The following is a 24,696-nucleotide window of genomic DNA, read 5'->3' as shown; positions in this document are numbered from 1 at the left end:
CTTCGGCAAGAGAGTCTCACACAAAATTATCATTATTTAAGCACATTCAAATATAAGTATGCGAATGGTGCCACCGTTCACCATTGCACGAACCTATTTCGCGGCCGATGATATGGGTAACCAAAAGGATCTATCTTTTCTAAATGAACCAAATGAAAATTTATTAAAGTAGAGAGAATTATTTTTCAGAGTTGAGAAAACCAGGAACATTTCCCATCCATTCTCCTGAGGTTCTAGGACTGATTTATTATACCAAAATAAATTGTTGCTAGTGGAATTGAAATCATCAATTACTATTTTAGCATCACTGATAAAACACACACTCTCCAGTCTTTTAGCTTTTTCCCATGTCACTGCCTCTAATAATGCTAAACTTTCTGCTTCCTCCGCATTCCTCACTGACCATGCTTTGAGTTTGCATCCAATGAAGGAACCTGCAATGTTTGTCATGATCAAACCAATACCTAACAAGCTAGCATTTTTATCATAAGCAGCATCAATGAAAACAAGCGCACAATCATCTGGCAAAAAATCAGTGATTGTGGAAAGGTTTTTCTCTTCAGTAGAGTCTGCATGGACAGAGTCTTGTGAGATAGCATCATTCAAGAAGGTCTCACTGTCTATGACCAGTTTCATTGCTAATTGATAGAATTCAGGGAATACCTATTTATATAACCGCAATCGCACGGTGTCTAACTAGTAGACAGAGGCAAGTACGGGTCGAGTCCACAGGGAGCAGTGGAAATACTGTAACCAATAATTTTGATTGACTAACCAGAGATTTTGTTTTCGGATTTTTGAAAGAATTAAGGAATCAAAAGAATGAAAATAAAAAGAATTAATTAATGCAATGAGAAAGACGGTAACTAGGGAATTTGATTTCCACTAATCTAATCACGTAAAACTCATATTCAATTTCTAAAACGCACACTACATAAATATTGTTTCACCGTTGTAATTTTCTTTGCTTCTAAGTTGATAATTCTAAAGATTTTTTTATCAATCGCAAAGCATGTCCCATCAAATATTACTAAGTATGGCACATCAATTTAAAATCATAAATAAAAAATAAAGCTATTTAAACAAAATATAGTCTCAAAGAATTAAATATCAATCTACAAACATACACCGTCAAAGAATCAAATCCAAGCACGATGTATCAAACCGAAACCATATTTAATCAATTCAACCATTAAAACAATAATTTTCCAAGCAAATATTGAAGAAAATCACTATGCATTTAAATCATTAATGGAGATTAATATTTGAGTCTAAACAATCGAACTAAATTCCACCAAAAACCCTGGCTACAAAGAAATTAGAACATAGCTACGGGTTTCTCAAAAGTAGAAACTACAGATAAACTCATTTTCTCAACTTCCATCACTGTCAAACCCACGGGCGGAAAAGTTCAGGCGCGCACCCATTTTCCCCGTCAAAAATTGTTGCAGACCCATAATTTTCTGAAATTTTGCTTCTCAGTTTTTAAAAGGCCAAACTACCTTTTTCTTCAAGAGACGAACAGAGAGAAGCGAGAAGAAAATAATGGTGAACTCTGATTCTTCGTTTTTAACATTTGGATCTTTCCCTTTGTCAAATCTTTCTCTAGACCACGAAAATACCTTTCGCTTTGTTAAATCTTTTCTCAAATCCTTTTCTGAATAATCTTCTCAATAAAACTAGGGTTTCTGTTTCAAAATCTGCGATTTAAATATGGGGATTTTGAGTTTCTGTTGTCTTTGATTGCACATGCATAAGATGTTATGCATTTTTTTTTTGTACTGCATAACTTGTTATGCACATTTTCTTTGTACTGCATAACTAGTTATGCATATTTTTTTTTACATCTGCAGTGATTTATGATAAGCATAACCTTTGATGCACATTGTTTTGTACTGCATAATGTCTTATGCATCTGCATAACTGGTTATGCACATTTATTTTACTTGTGTCACATAACAAGTTATGCATCTGCATAACTGGTTATGCACATTTTCTTTGTACTGCATAACTAGTTATGCACATTTTCTTTGTACTGTATAACTAGTTATGCATATTTTTTTTGCATCTGCAGTGATTTATGATAAGCATAACCTTTGATGCATCTGCATAACTAGTTATGCACATTGTTCTGTACTGCATAATGTCTTATGCATCTGCATAACTGGTTATGCACATTTTTTTTGTGCCACATAACAAGTTATGCATCTGCATAACTGGTTATGCACATTTTCTTTGTACTGCATAACTAGTTATGCACATTTTTTTTGTACTGCATAACTGGTTATGCACATTTATTTTACTTGTGCCACACAACAAGTTATGCATCTGCATAACTGGTTATGCACATTTTTTTGTACTGCATAACTTGTTATGCACATTTTTTTTGTACTGCATAACTAGTTATGCATTTTTTTTTGCATCCGCAGTGATTTATGATAAGCATAACCTTTGATGCATCTACATAACTAGTTATGCACTTTTTTTTGTACTGCATAACTGGTTATGCACATTTTCTTTGTACTGCATAACTAGTTATGCACTTTTTTTTTGTACTGCATAACTTGTTATCCACATTTATTTTTGTACTGCATAACTGGTTATGCACATTTATATTTTGTTAACTGAAAGTGAAAGAATCAAAGGAAAATAAAATGTTGATTTTGTTTGTGTTTCGTTCATTTTTTTCGAAATGTTGTTTCTAGGATTTGTAAACTGTAAGTAGTTTCTAGGTTGGTTTTTTAGAGTATGAAATTGATTTTCTAGGGTTTAAATGGAGAAAGAAATTTACTCTGCAAATCCGTTACAGAGTTTTTGGAGGAGGAGAAAAGAAACCGTTGAGGGTAATAGAGTAACTACGCATTTTTTAAAAAAAAATTGGGTGCGACAGTATCCAAAATTAATTATGGGCCTGACGGTAAGAAAATAATTTTTTTTGGGCCTACGCCTAAAATTCCCTTCTCAAAAACCATCAAAATAATAATCAGAGAAAAGATTAAACCCAATAAAATTGTGTCACGCAGCCCTTTCAGCCCCTTCTCCTTCTCTCGTTGTTGTGATCTTCACCTTCACGGCTTTGCGTCACCTCCAGAACCAAACTCAATCCTCTAGCCGGCCTCTCCCCTCTTCTCCCTTGGTCCCTGTTGTCTCCTTTTCTCCAAAATGTGAAGAGAGTCGGACAAAAGACGAAACTTGCCATTAAAAGACTCCTCCTGTCGACACCATCAGTTGGACACATGATATACTCCATATTCTTCTTACCATACCGATACATTCATACAAAAATCCCCACGCATGAGCCCAACTGTCATAGATCACTAATGACGACGAATGTTTTCCACACACAAAAGTGTGCTTAGTGGACATCCGACAAGCCTCCATCATGAGGAAGTAAGCAAAAAGTCTGACCCATTGACTCCTTGCATAGCAAATGAAATACATCCATAGTGTTCCCACGTGGCTGGCCTAAACCCCATATGTACATTGGGTGGTTTGCACTTTCTACTTCAAAACAAAAAATATTTGTAGACTTATTTAATCCAACCCCAATTTCCATGCGTGCATGCTTAAAATAGGCCAGTACTCTCCTAAACGATTGCCTTGCACATGCCTTCACAGTTGACACCCAAATCCAACTAGAGACTTGTTTTAACCTTTAATTAATCATGCCCGGATTCACTTTCATTTTCAATAAATATGGTAGAAGCCGAAGGGGCATATGAAGCAGCTGACACCAACTCAAAGCATATAATTCTTGTTACCTTTCACAAGTGGCACGGCAAAGTCTGTGTGAACCCGAACTTAATTAGGCATATAATAGAAAGCCAGTTTTCTGTGCTTGGGACAATAGTTGTGTTTGTTGTCGCAAACGCCAATTTAAACTTCTTTCCATAGATGATCCGATTTATCTGTACTTTCTATAAAAATATTAAAATATTATTATTAGCTAAAATATCGAGTTCTAAATAATATAAATATTGATATAAAATATAACACATACATGTTTATCACTAATCTAGCAGTAACATGATGATTTAAAGTTTTTCCGTAGAAGACACAAGAGCATCTGTCTTTCCAAATACTCCAAGCAATTGTAAAAACAGCAGCAACCTTATCTTTCAAACTGTTGTCAGTAATCCATTTGACAACCTTGTCTGTAGGTTGATAGAAGAATTGTTATCTTTCGCTATAATGTCAGCATATGGGGTTAGAGACCATACTGACTTGCCAAACAGGCAATGTAAGAGTATATGCACAGGAGTTTCAAGAGAGTCAGAGTTACACATACTACAAGCATTGTTATCTCTATTAACAAACCTGGCAAGCACAGAGTTGGAAGGGAGGATGTTCTCATGGCACTTCCATATGAATATCTTAACATTAGGAAGGACCGAGAATCTCCATAACGCTTTATAGAAAGGGTTACTACTTTGAACATTATTCATATAATCAATCTGGCCGGAAATGACTTTACATGTAGATTTAACAGTGAACTGGCCATTTTTAGAATGAGGCCAAATAAGTCTATCACTCCATGAAAGAGGGATCCTAGAATCAAGGATATTCTTAGTATTGTTAGGAATGAAAAATTCTCTAACAAGTTCAGAGTTCCTTGATTTAGTTTCATTATCTATGAAAGCAGAGAAATTAAGGTTTGGATTGGGATTAGCAACAAACATAGGCTCACAAGAATCAGGAATCCATCTATCTCTAAATGCACAAATACTCTTACCATCCTTAACTTTCCAAATAGAATGTTTCAAAATGAAATCTAAACCACGACTAATACTCCTCCAAGCCCAGGAATAATCACCCTTCTTAGAGTAGTGAAGGGGATGACAATTTTCAAAGTATTTGCATCTAAGAATGACCACCCACATATCATTAGGATTGTGAATCAGCTTCCAGGCAGTTTTAGATAAAAGAAACAAGTTGACATGCTTAAGATTTCGAAAGCCTAATCCACCTTGATATTTATGAGTACAAATTCTAGGCCAAGATCTAAAATAAATACCCCCTGTTCTAGACTTACCCCAACAGAAATACCTTTGGGAAGATTCCATACTATTAATAATACTATCAAGAATTGTAAAAGTGTGCATGTGATAAATAGGAGAAGATTTTAGCACATTTTGGACCACAACAGATCTACCAGCCTGGTTAAAATGCTTACCTTTCCACTTAGCAACCCTTTTATCAAAATGATCATTGAGATAGTTAAAAGAATCAGATAAAGACCTAGTTATAAAAAGGGGAAGGCCTAAATATTTTTCATTCAATGCAATCTTCTTGACTTTTAAATTATTTATAAGAGAGAAAGCATGATCATGATGAACATTATTACTAAAGAAACATCCAGATTTTTGAAGGTTAATCACCTGTCCAGAAGCCATACTAAATTCCTGAACTAATCCCAACAGATTATTAGCTTCAGTATGAGAGGCTTTTGCAAAAATGAGGCAATCGTCGGCAAAAAGAAGATGACTTATGCTAGGGGCATATTACTTACTTTAATGCCGTGAATAAGATTATTCTCTTCAGCATGAATTAGATACCTGGAAAAAGATTACATGCAAATTATGAATAGGTATGGAGACAAGGGATCTCCTTGTCTCAGACCCCTTGTTGGTCTATAATATATGCATGGAGATCCATTTAGCATAATGGAAATGCTAGTGGTGCCGATGCACTGATATATTAAGTCACACCAATGCTCAGAAAACCCAAAAGCTTTAAGAATATCACGTGGAAAAAACCATTCAACTCTGTCGAAGGCTTAGACATGTCAAGTTTAAGGCCCATGACACCCTATTTATGCTTTTTCCTTTTCCTTTTCATTGTGTGAACCAGTTCATGAGTAATGATGACATTGTCTTGGATATTCCTATTTGGAACATAAGCATCTTGGTAAGGGCTTATCATTTTGCTCATAAAAGGTTTCATTCTATTTACAATAATTATAGAAATGATTTTGTAATTAGAATTACATAATGAAATGGGTCTAAAATCAGAGGAATTAGAAGGATTATATATTTTGGGAACCAAGGACAAGAAAGTATGGTTCATATCCTTTAATAGAGGTTTAGATTCAAAAAAACTATTGACTGTTTTCCAAACATCATCTATTAAAAGATCAATATTTTCTTTATAGAACCCAGGTGGAAAAACATCGGGCCCTAGGGAAGTCCAGGGTGTCATTTGGTTTATGGTATCAATAATTTTCTGCTTATTAACTGGTCTAAGCAGAGTCAGATTATCAATATCTGAAATACAAGGGTCTATGCAGTTGAGAAGTTCAGTATTTCTGTAAGGATTAGAAGTTGTCCCTATAGAACTGAAATGATTTACCAAGAGGGTTTTAAGATCAACTCTATCATTATCCCACTGCCCATTATACAATTTAAGTACACTAATATGGTTAAAGTGCTTCCTTCTATTTGCATAATTATGGTAAAATCCAGTATTTCTATCAAAACATTTAAAGTACTCTTGTCTAGATTTCTGAGCATAGAATTCTTCTTGAATTTTTTGCCAGTGTTTTAGGTCAAACTCTACTTGTTTAATCAATTCCACATTCTCAGAGGAATAAGGAAGTTTAATCAGGTCATTGAGTTGATTATTAAGAGTTTTAACCTTATGATCAATATTGCCAAAATGTTGAACATTCCAGAGTTTAAGATCATGTTTAACAAACCTAAGTCTGTTAGCTAATTTGTATGTATAAGAGCCTCTAACATATTTAGAGTAAGCATTATTGATAACTTCCCTAACAGATGGATCACTGCTCCAACACTTGAAATATCTATAGGGTTTACTACCTTGGTTAGACATGGGATTAATCTCCAAGATAATTGGTATATGGTCACTGATTATAGTGTAAATATGGTGAACAACAAAGGAACCATAATGAGTTAACCAGTGACAATTACCAAGCGCCCTATCTAGTCTAGCATAAATACAATCATTGTCAGACTGTCTATTGTTCCAAGTAAATTTATTTCCAATGTATCCTAAATCAGAAAGCTCAGCGGTGTCTATGATAGTTCAGATTTCAGGATACTCTAAAGTAGTGGGAGTTGAGAAAGTAGATCTTTGATGGGCATGCATAGTAATATTAAGATCACCTATAATTACCCATGGAAGGTTGGATCTAGAGCCATTTTCTCCAATGTATTTCCATTGCTCCATTTTCTCTTCATGGTATACAAAACCAGAGAAAAGTGGTTAGAAATTCAGGTTACTAGGATTATCAGAAATCATGACATTAATCATTTTATCAGTGTTATGTACTATTTTGCAATGAAAACCTTTTTTCTAAAGAAGAGAAATACCCCCAGCACGACCAATACAGGGAAAGACCCATGAGTTTGGGTAATTGAACCTTCTAAGATATTGATTCATCTTAGAAGATTTATTTTTAGTCTCACATAGGAATATCATATCAGTGTTTTGACCTCTGATCAAGTTCCATAGAGAGTTTCTAGTGGTAGGATTGATGAAGCCCTGACAATTCCACGACAAAATCCTCATAATGGGAGTATTTAAAAAATTTAAAAAACCAAGACTACAGATATAAAAATTATGAAAAACACTGAAATTGCACATGAAAAGAGACTGTATGTCACACACTACAACTAAGAACCAACAAGACAAATAAACAGTGGTAACTATGACAGAATAGATAGCTAAGAAATCAACACAATACACACCAGCAACCAGGTCAATTAGTTGAGTCTCAACAAGCCAACTGAGAGTAATGGGAGCAAACAAACCAGACAATTGCAACTCAACAGAGCAAATGAAAAGTCTAGAATCACTCAATGTACAACTACCAAAGTAAGTAAATCTAACCAGAATTTCAGCAAATAATTCAGTGGGGATGATAATCACACAACACTGGTTTAACAACTTAAACTCAGATATCATATTATAAGAAAGCAGGAAGTAACAATAAGAACTTAAAGACCTAATTAGGGTTTATGAGAAACAGAAATTTAAGAGAAAGAGGAATTGGCGAAAATAGGAAATATGGTTTGAAATTTTAGGGAAATTAAAATCAAAGATTAGGGGTACCTGATTAGCAGCCCCCATGTTCTTAATCAGTGCAATTTCTTCTCAACAGCTGGATATACGTCAATTTCCTTCATCTCCACACCTTCCATCGGTAATGTTTGATTGTTAGCCATCTCAGCTTGTTGCTTTTCATCTTGATATCAGTGAGTTAAAGATCGGAAACGTTGTTTGAATTTTTGAGAAGAGTTGGATTGGATTTCTCCTTGGTTGAATTTCTTTGAGGAGTATCAGCAACTCCATTTCTAGACCTTTTGGTTTGTCTCTCTTCAGCATTATCAATTTCATCTCTCGCAATATCTACGGATAAGGATCCATTTTATATATTGGCACCCATATTAGGATTAGGGGTACCCATATTAGGATTAGGGGCACCAGCAATGTTAACAACACCCGTGTCTCCATCAACTGCAGCAACATTTTCATAACCTTCCTCTTGTTCCAGGCTCAATATTTCATACTCCTCTTGATACATTGAATATAGTTGTTGTTGAAGTGCAACTTGCTCACAGTTACCATCTGAATGATCGACAACCCAGCATTGATCACATATATGATATGGATATTTTTCCCAGTGATATTTGACCCAAGCTTCTCCTCCAGATGATGTTCGTAGCCATGCACCTCCCTTCAATGGGGTTGTTAAATTCATTCTAATTCTGGCCTTCACCATTCTACCAATCCTAGGATGAGCATTAGGAGGATCAATATCTATTTTCTCTCCTAAGTATTGAATGATCTCATCTATCAGCGACACGTTTAGATGTTCCAAATGGAGGATTCTAAACTTGACAGTCCAGTTTTATATATGAACTTTGCATCAGCCAATGGAACTTTGGGATTAAAGATGTCCACAGCAAGTAAGTACCCTTTGACAGTCCACAGAGCTTTCTTAACTATCTCCTCTTTTTCTTTGTCCGTGCTGAACTTGAAAACAAACAGATTAGGACCCATAACTTTGGTTTCTCTGTTTTTGTACTTCTTCCAAATAGCATTGATCTCTTCTAGAACTTATCTAACTTCCAAAACTAGAGGGCAAAGGATTTTACCCAACACGCTTTTAGACCATTCATCAGCAGCTTTGTTAACAACTTGAGTAGATCCTAGGGTTCTTCTCTGAGGTTAAACAACCCCAATATTAGTATTTTGCATTTGAGAAGTGATACTGAAGACTTGAGGTTGAGAGTTAGTCTCGATAACTTCGAACTAAAAGTTGAACTGAAAAGTTTGTGAAGAGATAAGATGCTCTGTATGATTAGGTTTTAGGTGAGGATGAAGAGACGAGGGGAGGATATAATTTATAGTAGGAATAGGATTATCATGAACGCCTAAGTTTGCGTTTACAAAGATATTTTTTAACCATAAAGAGTTAGGATATACAGGAAAATGCAGATTCTTAGGAAGATTTTTCCGCCGTAACACTAACCGACTGTAAGGTAATTTCTTGCAGCTAAATTTAAGCCAAGAATATCGGTGAAAGCTATAATCTAATAACTGCATTGAATAATTCCTGCGACAGCTGTAATTTTGTAACAAAGAGGGGGAGAATTCAAATTTTGAATTTCAGAAAATGGATCTAGAATTTCTGACGAAGGATTTTGAAACTGATTGAATAACTTGACTGTTGAAGAAAAAGCTTTATCAATACTACGACTAATTTGATAGGAGACAACTCTGAGTAACCTTGTAGACACCATCTTGGAGGTGATGGAGAACACCACTGTTGGAATACTACCTTAGAATATACCACTGCTAACATTGAAACATGGACTAGTGTTGAGGAGGAAACCACCAATGGATCAAATACGACTGTTTAGATTTGCAACTGATTAATAAACATGGTTACTGCTTCATAAGGTCCGTTATCCATGAAAACACGTAGCAAAAAGAAATATTTAAAAGGATTAGTATAAAGAAACAAGAAAAAATAAAAAAAGAGAAAAAAGAAAGGATCATTTAACGGATGATAACTTTTTTAGTACTAAAATTATATTTATTAAAAGAAAATAATAAAGAGTGGGGTCAAAGCATGGTAGTTGACGGTCAACGTATGGTCAAGGTACCAACCCATAATATTTCGGACATTGGGTACCAAAATTAAGTGCTGGACATTTATTGGATATCAAACGTTAAATACCTAAAAAAATATTAAAGACGGAACATAAATAAGAAATGAAGAAATCTATGAAAACCCTGTTTCTCTAACCGACTTTTATCGAGAATGCGATGGACGGACATTGCAACAGTTAAAACAACGTTCGAGACATAGGAGAAAGCTTGATCGGATTCGTATTTGTCGATTTGATGAGGATACAGAATTATGTCAAACAGTCATATACCGAGTCGTTGACTTGCAGTACTATACTGAATCGTTGCAAATCCGATTCTTGAGTTTTGGAGATCAAACTCAACCCTTACATTTCTCCTTGAAATACGAATTCTTTATCTTCCAAAACGTGTAGAATTCCTTGAGTTTGGTTGACGAAATCATTCCTTAATGCTTCATAAACCAAACCGATCGAGTAAGAAAGTGAATTGTGTCATGAGTCGATCATTATCTGACAAAATCCAGTATGAGCGGGTACTAATGCGAATTTGGGTAGTGTAAGAGCGTCCACAGTGGTGCGAGTATAACCAAAGACAAAAAACTAAAAAAAAAGATCAAATTTGGATTTAGTCCGTCGTGTGGTGTAGCCAAAAAAGATTAAATTTGGTCGCGCGTTGATAAAGATTACGCCTGGGATCAGGCGTTGGTAAAGATAACGCCCGACGTGGGACGTTGGTAAAGATAACGACCGACGTGGGGCGTTGGTATAGTATACGCTTCAAAAACAAAAAAAAAAAAAATTGGGCGGAGGTATAAAACCCGCCCCATGCAAGTTTCAAAAATTTTAAACTTTGAAAATGGAGTGGGGTGTTAAGTATATGAGCGCCCCATTTCGCGTGTTAAGTTTATGAGCGCCCCATCGGGCGTTATCTTTACCAACGCCCGATTCAGGCGAAGTTTATATGCACGCCTGTTCGTTGGACGTTAACTATACCAACGCGCGATGAATGGCGGAGATTATATCAACGCCCCTTGTAGGCGGACATTATATCAACGCCCGATGTGTAGGCGGAGATTATATTAACGCCCGACTATATTTGGCTTTGGTCTTGGTCGCCGACCAAATTTGGTCTGGGTTTTACTCTTTGATCAAATTTTGAACGATGGTCCGTCCCACTAGCCAGCCCACTCGACTAAAATTTTGGGTTTAGTCGTCCACTGCAGTTGCTCTAAGAGCGTCCACAGTGGGCGACTAAACCCAAATATTTGGTCTTTTGATCAGACATAGTGGAACGTACTATCGATCAAATTTTGATCGACGACTAAAACCCAAAGTATATTTGGTCTGGGACCAAGACTAAACCCAAATATAGTCGAGCGTTGGTATAGTCCACGCCACACCATCAGGCGGTTATATAATCTACGTCCCACACCAAGCGTACGTAAAGTCCCCGCACCACACCAGGCGTACGTAAAGTCTACGCTCCACATGGGGCGTACGCAAAGTCTACGCCCCATTTTTTTTTTTTCAATTTTGTATGGGGCGGGAATTATACCCCGCCCCATTCTTTGCTTTCCAAAACAATTTTAGTGGGGCGGTCTTTATACCTCTGCCCCACTTCTTTTTTTTTTTTTTTCAGAATCTCCCCAATCAGGCGTTGGTATAGTCCACGCCCCACACCAGGCGAAAGTATAGTGTACGCCTGACCAAATATAGTCTTTCCACCGTAGCGTCACACACCAGACTAAATCCAAATTTGATTTTTTTTTTAGTCTTTGATCTTTGGTTTTGGTTGCACCACTGCGGTTGCTCTAAGCAACTTCTTTGACACCATTATTCCTTCGAGTAGGAATGTGTAGGAAGCTTGATCGAAGTACGGTAATGGCTAAAATATTTGAAGCAGTGGAGTGTAGCTCAATGGCTTCAGCCAAGGTGAACTCATTTTTCCAAGCAGTAGGACACCTGAAGAGTCAACTTTTCCGAAATGGATTTGTTTAACCCATTATATAAAGTAAGCATTTTGTTCCGTGATGTTGATTCCCTCTTTTAAATATTATGAGTTTAAGTTTTCGAGTTTTTAAGATTTTCAGTGGTTTGATGGGAACACTTTTTTTTTTTTGGATGTTTATGGCTTCTTTTTTAGAAGATTATTGTTTGACTTTAATTATGGTTTAATGCGCTTCTGAACTTAATGCACTAACAGTTATAATTATGTGTAACTTTGTTTCGCAAATACTAGCACACAATCGGGCTTTATGACTATACCTATAAAATGATTTTTGAGGCTTCATCAGGAAATCAGTTTATGTGGGTATCAGTATAATACGATTCTTCATGTCTCAGAAATATCAGGTTTCGATATCTTTTTCTAGTCAGAATCAGATTACATGTGCAAATATATAAACCTATTACTGTCACTGAAAAGTTCACTTTCTTTTATTGATTTTCAAGCACAATCGGTTTATGTTTCCAAACATAAAGACTGTTTCTTTCGGGCATGAAAAATAATCGATTTTTATGGACATTTGAGAAAATCGATTGTGATAAATTATTTTACTTTTTTTCGGAAAAATCTAGTCGTTGGGGTCTTTCTCTATATAAAAGGACCTCATCCCCGGACTCATATTGCTTCAAACTTGCTCATTATATTGGCTCCTACTACATATATTCTAGCACTACTCATTTCATGCCTCCACATACAAGCATGACATCATTTGACTCCGCCGAGGATTTGGCAATCAATAAAGCATGGTATGCCGAAAGTCGAGTTTTAGATCACTGACCCGAAAGGGTAGAATCCGAAACCTTTTGGGCAAAGATGTATAACAAATATAAGCAAGATTATAGGAATCCAAAGAGAAAAAGTCTTCAAGAATCGTTGATATACAGCCAGTCATCCAAAATGTGATAGTTGCTTTTATAGCTATCCAACAAAGGATTTTGAACACTAGCCACTTTAGGTTGTCACTTCAACAATTTATAAATATTTTTATGGGTTATTCTACATAATCTATTTTTATCAATTTGTAACTAACAAAGTAAGTTTGTGTTGTGTTCTTGAAGTATGAAGTCGTGAAAGCGCAGTACTTGTAGGAAAATGAAGAATAATTAACATTTGATGAAATCTATCACTTATGGTATCAAAATTCCGGAGTATACCCCGGACTTTATGGTGGGTTAACCAGACTCGGATTCCTCGGATGAAGATTGTAGTTTTAGGAGTTTTTGTGTAGATTTTGTGGATAGATCTCTATGTAAACCCTCATGGGACTATAACTCGTCCACTCGGGTCACCAAGGGGTTCAAAGATTTGATGCACAAGCTAAGTGCATCAATAATTCCTAGGAAACGGAGTGGATTTGAAATGAATGAAAGTAAGAATGAATTTTTTTTTCTTATGAAAATGAAACAATCGTTTATATATGACACCAAAAAACCCGATTATGAGAATTGGATTTTATTTATGTGTACTTTAACTTATTCTTGATGTACTTCGTAAATACCAAAACACCAATGCAGAATTGGTTTACGAGTGCATAAACGTAATACAATTCTGGATAGTGTTTTCGGGAAAAAAAATCAAAATGTATAAGTTTTTTGATGTTTTTAAGTTTGAATTAAATTAATTGATTTCACCTAAAACGACTAACTAATACTAATTAATTAATGATATAATGGGCGGTAAGACAATGGTTGGCTAAGGGGTTTTGTAAAATTAATTTCTAATGACTCTTTTTTTTTCTTTTGCCTTTTAGTAACAAGCCTGGTAGCAGGGGATAAATACCTATTGCTTTTACATTTTTATCTTCTTGATTTATGAGGAGGATACATAAAAATGTCAAGGAGTCATATACTGAGTCGTCGACTTGCTATACCACACTGAATCGATGCAAACCCTATTCTCAAGTTTTGAAGGTCATACTCAACCCATACATTTTGTTGGTGGTGATGTCCAATGACAAACGCCTCTATTCCAATGTAGTTAATATCGGATATCGGTTCATTTCGGACGGGACCGATACACTGGTACGATTTTATATCGGGGATATTATCGCTGAAATATCGGTTCTAGATTTAGAGATTATAATTTTATATTAAACATTTTCTCCACACATTTTCGGATAAGATATAATAGATAACATCAATTTTATCAAAAAAACAAAAGAGTAACTTTAGTAGACTTGCTTGGAGAGCTACATGCACCTCTGCTACCACCTGGAAGACTTTCTTCGCCAAAATTACCCTTAAATTTTATAGAAAACGACCAATACCGTCTCATATCGGGAAATGTAGGAAAATTTCGTATCGACCGATACGGCCGATATTATCGGGCGCATATCGTATCCCCGATATCCTTCTTATCGTATCGTTCTGGGGCGATATCTGAAATATCCCCGATATATCGGCCCATATTGACTACATTGCTTTATTCCTAACCATTCCGAGTTACCAAATGTGAAACAGTAAACCGAGTCACTTCCTCTCATTTCTCCTGCAACTTGATACAATAACTGACCGGCGGTTACCACTATTTCTGCACCACTGAACATCAAACTCACAGTGGGCAAGTCAGAGAAACTCGTTCGAGTCGATTGAACTCGGTAACACGAATCCATTGCTCCTTGAAATACAAAGTCTTCCTCTTCCAAAACATGTAGAGTTCCTTGAGTTCGATTGACGAACTCATTCCTTAATGCTTGGTAAACCACTCCGAGTAAGAAAGTGAATTGTGTCCCCGAGTCAATCATTGTCTGACCAGCTCCTGTATGATCCGGTACTAATGCGAATTTGGGTAGTGTAAGCAACTTCTTTGCCACCATAATTCCTTCGAGTTGGACCGTGTAGGCAGCTCGATCGAAGTAAGGCAATGGTCTAGATATTTGAAGCAGTGGAGTGTAGCTCAATGGCTTAAGCCAAGGTGAACTCATGTTTCCAAGTAGTAAGACACCCGAAGAGTCACCTTCCGAAATGCAGTAAGAAAATTTGGGGGATCCCATTTGAGAAACAGACGAAAGTGATCCCCAATTCATTCCCATTAATCCAGTGTTCTTCGGGTCTTCTTCTTCGCTAGAACTGCTAAAGCTCGTAGAGATGCACCCAAATATTGTACCTGTTAGAAAAATGTTGTAAAGTCATTGGTGACGATACCATTAATCTGAGTTCGAAACTGGTCAGTATCAAAATTTTTATCAATTAAAAAAGATTACCAGGAATTGCGGAACTTCCGATGTGAAATGTTTCGAAAGCAAGTTTCCCACCACTGAATGATGAATCAGCGTAAGATAACTGATAACGTGGTATGGCAGAGCTTATTTGAGTCACACCAGACAGGTATTGTAAACCCCCTGACTTGGGTGCTGCAAGCCGGAGATGAACAAAGCATTGGAGAGTAGGAAGAGGAGTTGAGAGGATTGAATCTAGGCAGGGAATTTGGAAGAGACGGATTATTACAGCGCAACCATGAAAGCTCACTTCCCGTGTCAAGAACCATTACAACATTTTGCGGAGGAGTTCCTTCTGTAAGCGAAACCGTTAAGCTGACATTACGGTGGAAAGAGATGTTGTTTGGTGAAGGTATCAACTGAGTTTTGAGAGGTAATACGAGCGTTTTCAGAGCTGAACCGAGAAACACTTCCGGTTGAAAGAAGATGAGTAAAACCAGATGAAATGTAAGGATATAGATATATGCCATGTGAAGTCACAAAGCAAGAACAGGCTAACACAAGTTTCAGAATGTGCTCCGTCTTGCTCAAAATCCATTCTAATAACTGAGAACATATACCATTAAGCTGCTGCTGGTTTTGGGGTATTTTCAACTTTACAGATATTAGGATATCAGATAACAAAATATCCTTGATTCATTGTATCAAACTGCATATTCACAATGTTTTTAGTCATTTGAATTACATCTGACTCAAAATACAAATATATCGAATCACAATCACATAAGCCATGTCTAAATTAGACGGAGTCAGCCGACTCAAATCCAACGTAAATAAAGACATAGTATCAATGTAATCAACCAAACGTCTTTATTATTGTACTAATTAAACATGACATTTACCTTTTCTTTAGTCATTTTTCTTCCGACTTCTTTAGGTTCTTTAGGCGCCATAAATCATTTTCGATATTCAATCATGATTTATGGCGCCCAGAAATATGCACCCAGTTTGAGCTGGCACAACAAAAGCAAAAAACCTGTTAAACGCCACGTCACCCGACAAGCAGTTAAGAGTGAAATTTCTTTTTGACTTTGACTGAGTTTTCTCAGCCGTACATCTGAATCGACGGATTAAATACAAATTTTTTAGGTTTATTTCTTTGGATATGGTTGTGCTGTTAGAAACAGATTAAGTTTCGTCCTCTTCTTGAAAAGAAGAAGAGGAAAAAACGAAAAGGAACACAGTACATATGAGGAACTAGAATTTTCTAAAATCAAATATGCAATAGCTTTTCATGTTTTGTGGTAGCAACATTCAGTGAGCAAATAGTAGTCAGTACATAATTTTGCATTAACATGTTTATCTTCTTGGTCTCTTTTAATGTTTTTTTTCTTTCTTTCCGCTCTTTTACTCGCTATTTTTAGTTTGCAGAAAATGTGTTGTAGCTGTAAATTAATGACAAATCTTGAGTGATTTTATCACTTTGAAATTTAAGGCCATGAATTGAAGGATTTGAAATGGGTAAAGGAAAATAAAAACTGTTGAAAATGTTATAGCTTCGGGGAGACAATGATTGACATACTGGGTGCACTGGGTGCGGATTTCTGGGCGCCATAAATCATTTTCGATATTTATTGATTTTACATTTTTATCGATTTGACGAGGATCCGGAATATGTCAACGACTCATATACCGAGTCGTTGACTTGCAATACCGCAATGAATCGGTGCAAACCCGATTCTCGAGTTTTGAAGATCAAACTCAATCCATACATTTTGTTGGTGGTGATGCCCAATGACAAACGCCTCTATTCCTAACAGTTCCGAGTTACCAAATGTGAAACAATATACCGAGTCAGTTCCTCTCATTTCTCCTGCAACTTGATACAATAACTGATCCGGGGTTGCCACTATTTCTGCCCCACTGAACATCAGACTCACTGTGGGCAGGTCAGAAAAACTCGTTCGGGTTGCTTGAACTAGGTAGCACAAATCCATTGCTCCTTGAAATACAAAGTCTTCCTCTTCCAAAACATGTAGAATTCTTTGAGTTTGATTGACGAACTCATTTCTCAATGCTTCGTAAACCGAGCCGAGTAAGAATGTGAATTGTGTCCCTGAGTCGATCATTGTCTGACCAGCTCCAGTATGATCCGGTACCAAGGCGAATTTGGGTAGTGTAAGCAACTTCTGTGACACCATAATTCCCTGGAGTTGGACCGTGTAGGCAGCTCGATCAAAATAAGGCAATGGTGTAGATATTTGAAGCAGTGGAGTGTAACTCAATGGCTTCAGCCAAGGTGAACTCATGTTTCCAAGTAGTAAAACACCCGAAGAGTCGCCTTCAGATATGCAGTAAGAAAATTTCGGAAATCCCATTTGAGAAACAAACGAAAGAGACCCACGATTCATTCCCATTAATCCAGTGTTCTTCGGGTCTTCTTCGCTAGAACTACTAAAGCTCGTAGACATGCACCCAAAGATTGTACCTGTTAGAAGAATGTGGTTCTTCACCCTTAGACCTGCTTATAGTATCAGGAAATATTAAAAGGACATGGCGCAATTCAAGGTTATACTAACCTGGAACAGCGGAACTTCCGATGTGAAACGTTTCGTAAGCAAGATTCCCTTCACTGAATGATGCATCAGCATAGGACAATGTAGTATGGCAGAGCTTATTCGAGTCACACCATAAAGGTATTGTAAACCCCCTGACTTGGGTGCTGCAAGCCGGAGAAGAACAAAGCATCGGAGAGTAGGATGAGGAGCTAAGAGGATTGAATGTGGGCAGAGAATTTGGAAGGGGCGGATTATTACAGCGCAACCATGAAAGCTCACTTCCAGTATCAAGAACCATTACAACATTTTGCGGAGGAGTTCCTACTGTAAGCGAAACTGTTAAGCTGACATTACGGTGGAAAGAGAGATAGTTTGGTGAAGGTAATAGCTGAGTTTTGAGGGGTAATACGAGCGTTTTCAGAGCTGAACAGAGGAACACTTCTGGTTGAAGGAAGATGAGTAAAACCAGATGAAATGCACGGATATAGATATACGCCATGTGAAGACACAAAGCAAGAACAGGCGAACAGAAGTTTCAGAGTGCTCAAAATCCTTTCTAATAACTGAGAACATATACCATTTACCTGCTGTTATTCTGTTGGTTTTGGGGTATTTTCAACTTTACAGATGTTAGGATTTGTTTAATGAGATATGACTTTGCTGTCATAGTTAAAGAAAGTTGAATTAGCAAAAACAGTACTTAATTGGCACTTTGAAGTCAAATTCATCAGCTACAGCAAGAAAAACTTGATTAGTAATAATGACATTGACATTATACGTAACCCGTTATCACCAGCAGATCAAGACAGAGTGAAGAGTATCAACAGGCGGAAAGAGGAGATCACAAAATTACTGCTGATGGTAACAAAAATATGTGCAGAAAGCGAAATTGTCTGACACGTTATGGTGAATCTAGAAAAGAAGACGATTTTTTAATGACACCGACAGAATAGTTCATAAATGACTCTTTGTTTCTTGTTTTCAAACTTCTGTAACATGCACTTGATACAGAAAAAGAAAAAGCAAAGTAAAGAAAAGGAGGATTTCAATATTCCTTTTCGTAAAGTTGATTCAAAGATGGACAGTTTCAACTTTCAAGCAGCATTACTTCTCCACTTGCATAATATAATTTGTTTGACACAAAGAAGCCACTCACAGTTGCAGAGAAAACAACTCTGACATGATTATGATAATTGTAAACATTCCTATTGCAAGATCAGAGCAATATGACACTCAGCTGAAAAGAGTTTAAACAGATTGTACACTCGAATATATATCTGATCAAAAAAAATATCATTGTTGCAGGCAAAAAATTAACCAAAGGGTTGCAAGGTTGTAAGAGAAATATGTAGATGTACAACCTACTCAGTGTCTCTAATCATGTGTACCTATAACAACATTGACGCTACAACTGTTCAAAAAGTAGACATTCTTCTCTCTGACTGATAAGACAATTGTTTGCTCACCTTAGTTTGCGAATGCAGCCTTCAGAATTCAGATTGGAGCATCAGGTTGATTCTGTGCAGGAGCACCGTCAGGTTGATTCTACTGGCACATTTGTTGCCCCACCATCACCTTATTTAGCATTATAACAAACGTAGGAAGAGTATAAAGATAACAATAACAGAAGAACATTGTAATACCGTTCAACTTTCTATTGCAGCAACGTTACAAAACCAGAGTATCATTTTCGCTTCTCTATTCTTGAATCTGACAGTCGGCGACAACAAAATTATCTTACATCATTTGACAAACAAAACTGTAATTTCTAAACCCACATAGGGAACTTTTGTTTGATAGGAGATCAATCGGACATCTCGTCTTCACCCCCACTATAGTTATCCATCTCTTGGACTCGAGAGGACTTATGATGCCGCACGTTATCCTCGTTTCCGGACCTCCCTCGTTTGGAACTTAAATAATTCCCCTTTGAATTTGTATAATCCTGATTGTCGGTATAAACAGAACAGTCAGGGATTTGACATTTGAACTAAAAATATAAATACCAAAGCTTCCCTTAATGAAGAAAACTTCGAATCAACAATATAAAAACAGAATTCCGAGTAATAAAGTGGTTGAGAATATTACTCCTGAATCCTTCACCAACTCCTTTGCAGAAACTTCTGGTCTGTTTCTTACTGTCACACTCGCAGGTATTGGATAATGCTCAATCTCTGCATTGGACCTACCATCTTTAGCCCTCTTTTTCCTTAGAACAAGCTTTGTCGGAAGTGGCTGCATCAAAGGAGGGAACTACTGTGATCAAGACCACGATCATCAAATATTATGGCGTAAATGTCAAACATATAATTCCGGCAAATTACCAAGTAACGTGCTGTTTCTTCACCGAGAGCAACAATATATGTTGCATGGTCCTCTGCATCATCACCTCGAACCTGCACATTACAAACTGACATGGTTCACATGGCCATCATACTAACTTAGCTAAGACTGAAAAGAGACATTTGGTGTCTAAGGCACGTACATCCCACTGATACTCCCTGACCCAGGAGTATGAAATGTCTTCACTTTCTTCATAGACATCCTTCCAAAGCTGCAGCCAAAAGAAAAATATACATATTAGTATGAAACAAAATGTACAGAGAGCACAGAAAACGTAGACAAGTTATTTCAGTGCAAAAGAATAGGAAAGTGATTGTGTGTCTACAAAGTGTTCAGCAATATGTAATATGTTAGATACACCTCATCTGGTGAAGGAGCCATATATGCCAAAAATTTATCCAGCTTAGCAGGATCTGAGCCAGACGCTGTAAAACTCTTCATAATTGCCTGTCAGGAATACAATGAATTAGTATAGAAAATAATACACAATGAAGTTTACCCTTCTGTAACAATTGTAATAGGAAAATAAGGGTTTGCACTTAAAAAGTATATTTAAGTCATACAATTGTATAAAATCACGGAGAAACAACAAACGTGATATTCTTATACTAAAAAGTTAATGTGAACGAATGTGTGAATACATGCACAGATAACACTGACATATGAGATGGAGTGAAATAACTCGCCTGTGATTCATGCACGTCACGCGTAGTTTTGTCCAATTTGCTGAACACTTCTGAATCAGCGGTTGGTTCGCCATCGAATGTAGCCATAACAAATTTATCATTACTCCTGATTCAGCAACATGATTCCTTTTATTAGATAAAAGCCAAACACCCATAACTGAATGCCTGCTGCCAATGCAAATATCATAACTAATATTGAGGATTAGGTTTCTTTCAAGAGCTACAAATACTTCCAGATCTTGTTTTACTAACTTATCATGCTAAGTGATTTAAATTCCAATTCATCCACAGGCCTTCTGACATGATATTAATACAGTCATACGACATAGATTGCTTTAACTCACATGTCTTCTTTTATCAACCACTACTGCAATGAGTAAATAGAGAGGATGACTGTAATCCTAGGGTTTGCAAGCGTGATAAATTAAGAACTAACGTTATAGTCGTGCAACATAAGCAAATATGGACATACACCTATGAAACCAGAAGTCAAATTTCCATACCTATCAAAGTCCGGGAGCAACGGCAGAATCTCAACAGGCTGTAACCTTTTATTAGTGGCATGAACTAGCCGCGACTTGCATGCCTCGAAGGATGCATTAATTGCTTGGATTTGTTTTTCCCTGAAATGAAACTTTAAAATCCATTAAACATACAAGTCTGACAGTAATTGATATTTTTCTGTAATGGTGCATAATAAGTGTAATAGAAAAAAGACCTGTTATTGGTATTATCCAAAATATGGCGACCTCCCCTGATTTCTCGTAGATCTTTGGCTTGTTTTTCACTAAGGGGCTGCGAAATGAGAATGTTACATTAGATGAAGACAAACAAGTGGAGAACATTTTATCCTGCAGCAAACTTAATTTAATAGCCAGAGAAGATCCCACAAACCGTTTTTGCTGCTTCCATGCTAATAGGAGAAATATATTCTGTCTTGACCAACCACGACAGACCTTTATCAGTAGGCCTCTCTTTCCTTTTTATGCCGTCTTGTTTGATAGGAGTTGCTGACTCAGCATCCCGCAACAACTCTTTATCCTCGGGAGCCAGAGTTTGTTTTGTGTCGGGAGGACTGAAAGGACAGAATTTACGATACCAGTGGTGAGGGCATGAATTAAGTCCTCAAAGAGTAGAAAACAATAACTTGAAACATCCATACTTGTATACACTGATGTCGAGTAGGTCAAGTGGTATCCCAAGATCAGGCTCGACAAATAATTTAGGCTTGTGCATTTTCTCCAATGATGTAATGGTGTACTTAGTGTATCTGCAGGACGTTCAGTAAGCTTATCATATCAATACGAGAACTTGACATCAGATAACAAATGGAATATTAGAATGTGTTTAAATGACGGTTTATAACCAGAGCTTGTAGAAAAATACAGGGTAAGGAACATACAGATCTTTATTAGTGTTTAATAACATTAACTTCGGTTGTGCTGTCGGATCTGGAAGTTCATTCCTAAACCTTCAAAGAGTAATGAGTAAAAAATGTTCAGATGGTCAGAACTTTAAGCTACAAAATAATAATAACTAATCAAATTGCAGCCTTCGTGAACCAAAGCTGGTGGTTGGTCACGAAAGTAAAGACATACTTACTTCAACTTGCACAAGAATGTGGTAGGCTTTTTTAACCGATTCTCAATCCTCTCTGCATTCAAAAATGGAGTACTTTTCCCCGCTCCCATTCGTGACCCAACAATTGATCCATGTCCCTTTGCCCCAGAAGCCATTATCTGTGCCTTCTGCATCGCAGAGCTTTGAGATTCCTTTGCTTGATGCCTATGCTTTTCTTCTTGCCTTTGTTTCTCATACTCTCTCTTCTTCCTCATCCTCCTCTCTTCCTCCGTCTCTACCCTTCCACCAGGACGCGATGCGGGCGGTGGAGGACCTGATGACTTGTGTTGTTTAGGAGGTAACCCGTGTTTCAAATGATGCCTTGGCTGATCATGCAAACCTGAGCCACTAGAATCCCTAGGTCCTCCTCTATGATGCCCATGGTGCCCATGATTATTACTCCTGTTATCTCTAGACTGGTGATGTGGTTGAGAGCTCGATGAAGGCGGTGGAGGTGGAGGAAGTGAAGGCGGAGGAACAGATGGAGGAGGTGGAGGCGGAGGCGATGAAGGTGGAGGTGGTCCTGGTGGAGGAGGCACTGTAGGTGGCTGTACTGAATTATGAAACTGTGAATACTGTGATGCCGGATAATACTGCGAACCAGATGGGGGCATAGATGGTGCTGCTGCTGCTGCTGGATAAGGCTGTGGTGGAACTTGCGGTGGCTGATACGGATACGCCTGCTGCGGTTGTGGTGGTGCTGGTCTATAATGGTGGTTTGAATTTGGTTGAGAATTTGGGGGGAATGATGTAGGAGCTGGTGGAAGTGGTTTCTGACTTGAAAAACCTCTACTTTGACTACTTCCACCACCTGGAAGTGGTGGCGCTACTGGGTTTTGATTTGATGGTGGCGGAGGTTGTGGTGGGTATGACCTAAATGATGCCATTACTATTCTCTATCAAATCCTTTCAAGGGGTTTGTTCCTAATGTAATTTAAACAAAAACCCAGAATCTCAATTTCTTAATTAGTGTGTTCTAACCCAAGAATTTGATCGAACCCTAGAAAAATTCGATTGAAACGAGTAAATTCTTGATTTTGATCCTGAAAACCCTACAGTTGAAACCTTTATTGATTGAGATCGACAGTGATATATATATATAGAGAGAGAGAGAGAGTATATATAGATAGATGGACGAGGGGCTTACCGGAGATGATGAAGAGGAAGTAGAGACTGAAGTGAGTCGGGAGTTTCCTGAATCGGTTTCTTTCTCTGGTCTTTATACCGATTCGTTCAGCTTTTAAAAAGGGGGACTTTGAAGAAATAGAGAGTCCGGAAATAGGAAAGCTGATGAGGCTGAGAAGCACGTGACGTGATTGTGGATAGCCGTTGATTGTTTTTGTTGAATCTGTGTAGATGCATCTAACGGCAATCAAACGCCAAGTCACTTTGATATAAGTTTGACTTTCTTGTTTTCTTGTTGTAGATCCGATTATAGGCATGCCCCCTCCCACTATGGAGGTAGGTTGGAACCTCATAATTACTAGAAACTACTAGAAATAACTGGGAATTAAGGATGTTGTCGAAGAGACTACTGTCCCAGATCATAAAAATAAACATAAGGAATTGCTTTCTTCCTTTCTGTAATTTGTAAGAAGGCATCGGAACAAATTTTTGTAGCCTGTTTGGTTATCAGTTGAGAAGTTATTTTCCGACATCTAAACGCAAAACTCAGAAAAGTTAATAAAAAAACTAACTTTTGTGAAGAAAATCTTTTATGGACTGACTTCTACCTCTGGTATCCAAACATTCCCTTAACTACGATGTTTCAAATTGTGCGGTTTAAGTGACTACATCCCATACATATGATCGTTTTCCTTTTTATCATGAATATGCTGGAATCTAATTAACAGGTGAATGGTGTTCTTCGTTTTTGAAGAATATTGATAATCAGTGGGCCGAATTAGCTATTATCTACCAATTATTGTCGACAATTTTTGAAAAATCTTAATATTGTCGATTACAACCCAAAAAAATTAATCAGGTTTTTTCGACACGAAAATTTAAATAATCGGAAAATAATTGTAATTCTTTTTTGCAAATTATATAAATCAATTTTAATATATATGATAAAACATTTAAATTCGGAGCTAATGTTATAATCGATACATTTTGACGAACCGGATTTCAAATTCCAAAACCTGGAAAAACACTTCAATATGGGGTCACTTATATGACCAGTAGTTAGTAATCTATCGAATTCGTTTTT

General features: G+C 37.1%; 3 protein-coding genes and 1 pseudogene across 4 annotated transcripts; all 4 read right to left on the bottom strand.

Annotated features, from left to right (window-relative positions):
- Window positions 1-4,118: 4,118 nt before the first annotated feature.
- LOC113344629 lies at window positions 4,119-6,831 on the bottom strand. The gene is made up of 3 exons (XM_026588561.1): window positions 6,155-6,831; window positions 5,510-5,555; window positions 4,119-5,402 (listed from the first exon to the last, which is right to left on the bottom strand). Exons 1-3 carry the CDS (start codon window positions 6,829-6,831, stop codon window positions 4,119-4,121), a joined length of 2,007 nt encoding a protein of 668 aa, XP_026444346.1.
- A 7,133-nt stretch (window positions 6,832-13,964) lies between these two features.
- Window positions 13,965-15,810, bottom strand: LOC113344628 (annotated as a pseudogene).
- A 973-nt stretch (window positions 15,811-16,783) lies between these two features.
- LOC113344689 (aspartic proteinase PCS1-like) lies at window positions 16,784-18,365 on the bottom strand. Its single transcript, XM_026588615.1, has 2 exons — window positions 17,860-18,365; window positions 16,784-17,768 (listed from the first exon to the last, which is right to left on the bottom strand). Exons 1-2 carry the CDS (start codon window positions 18,335-18,337, stop codon window positions 16,966-16,968), a joined length of 1,281 nt encoding a protein of 426 aa, XP_026444400.1. The 5' UTR covers window positions 18,338-18,365; the 3' UTR covers window positions 16,784-16,965.
- A 718-nt stretch (window positions 18,366-19,083) lies between these two features.
- LOC113344688 (protein PAF1 homolog) lies at window positions 19,084-23,725 on the bottom strand. 2 transcript variants are annotated; one of them, XM_026588613.1, is made up of 13 exons: window positions 23,635-23,725; window positions 22,470-23,539; window positions 22,270-22,338; window positions 22,030-22,137; window positions 21,762-21,942; window positions 21,586-21,662; window positions 21,371-21,490; window positions 20,868-20,973; window positions 20,542-20,628; window positions 20,324-20,392; window positions 20,163-20,234; window positions 19,927-20,073; window positions 19,084-19,783 (listed from the first exon to the last, which is right to left on the bottom strand). In XM_026588613.1, the coding sequence occupies exons 2-13, from the start codon at window positions 23,372-23,374 to the stop codon at window positions 19,643-19,645; spliced, it is 2,082 nt and encodes a 693-aa protein (XP_026444398.1). In that variant the 5' UTR covers window positions 23,375-23,539; window positions 23,635-23,725; the 3' UTR covers window positions 19,084-19,642. The 2 variants fall into 2 exon arrangements, with proteins under 2 accessions (XP_026444398.1, XP_026444399.1); XM_026588614.1 differs by having other exon boundaries at window positions 22,470-23,706.
- Window positions 23,726-24,696: the final 971 nt, after the last annotated feature.

The sequence above is a fragment of the Papaver somniferum genome, unplaced genomic scaffold, assembly GCF_003573695.1.
Source record: "Papaver somniferum cultivar HN1 unplaced genomic scaffold, ASM357369v1 unplaced-scaffold_79, whole genome shotgun sequence".
NCBI lineage: Eukaryota > Viridiplantae > Streptophyta > Magnoliopsida > Ranunculales > Papaveraceae > Papaver > Papaver somniferum.
This window is presented reverse-complemented; position numbering and strand designations above follow the sequence as displayed.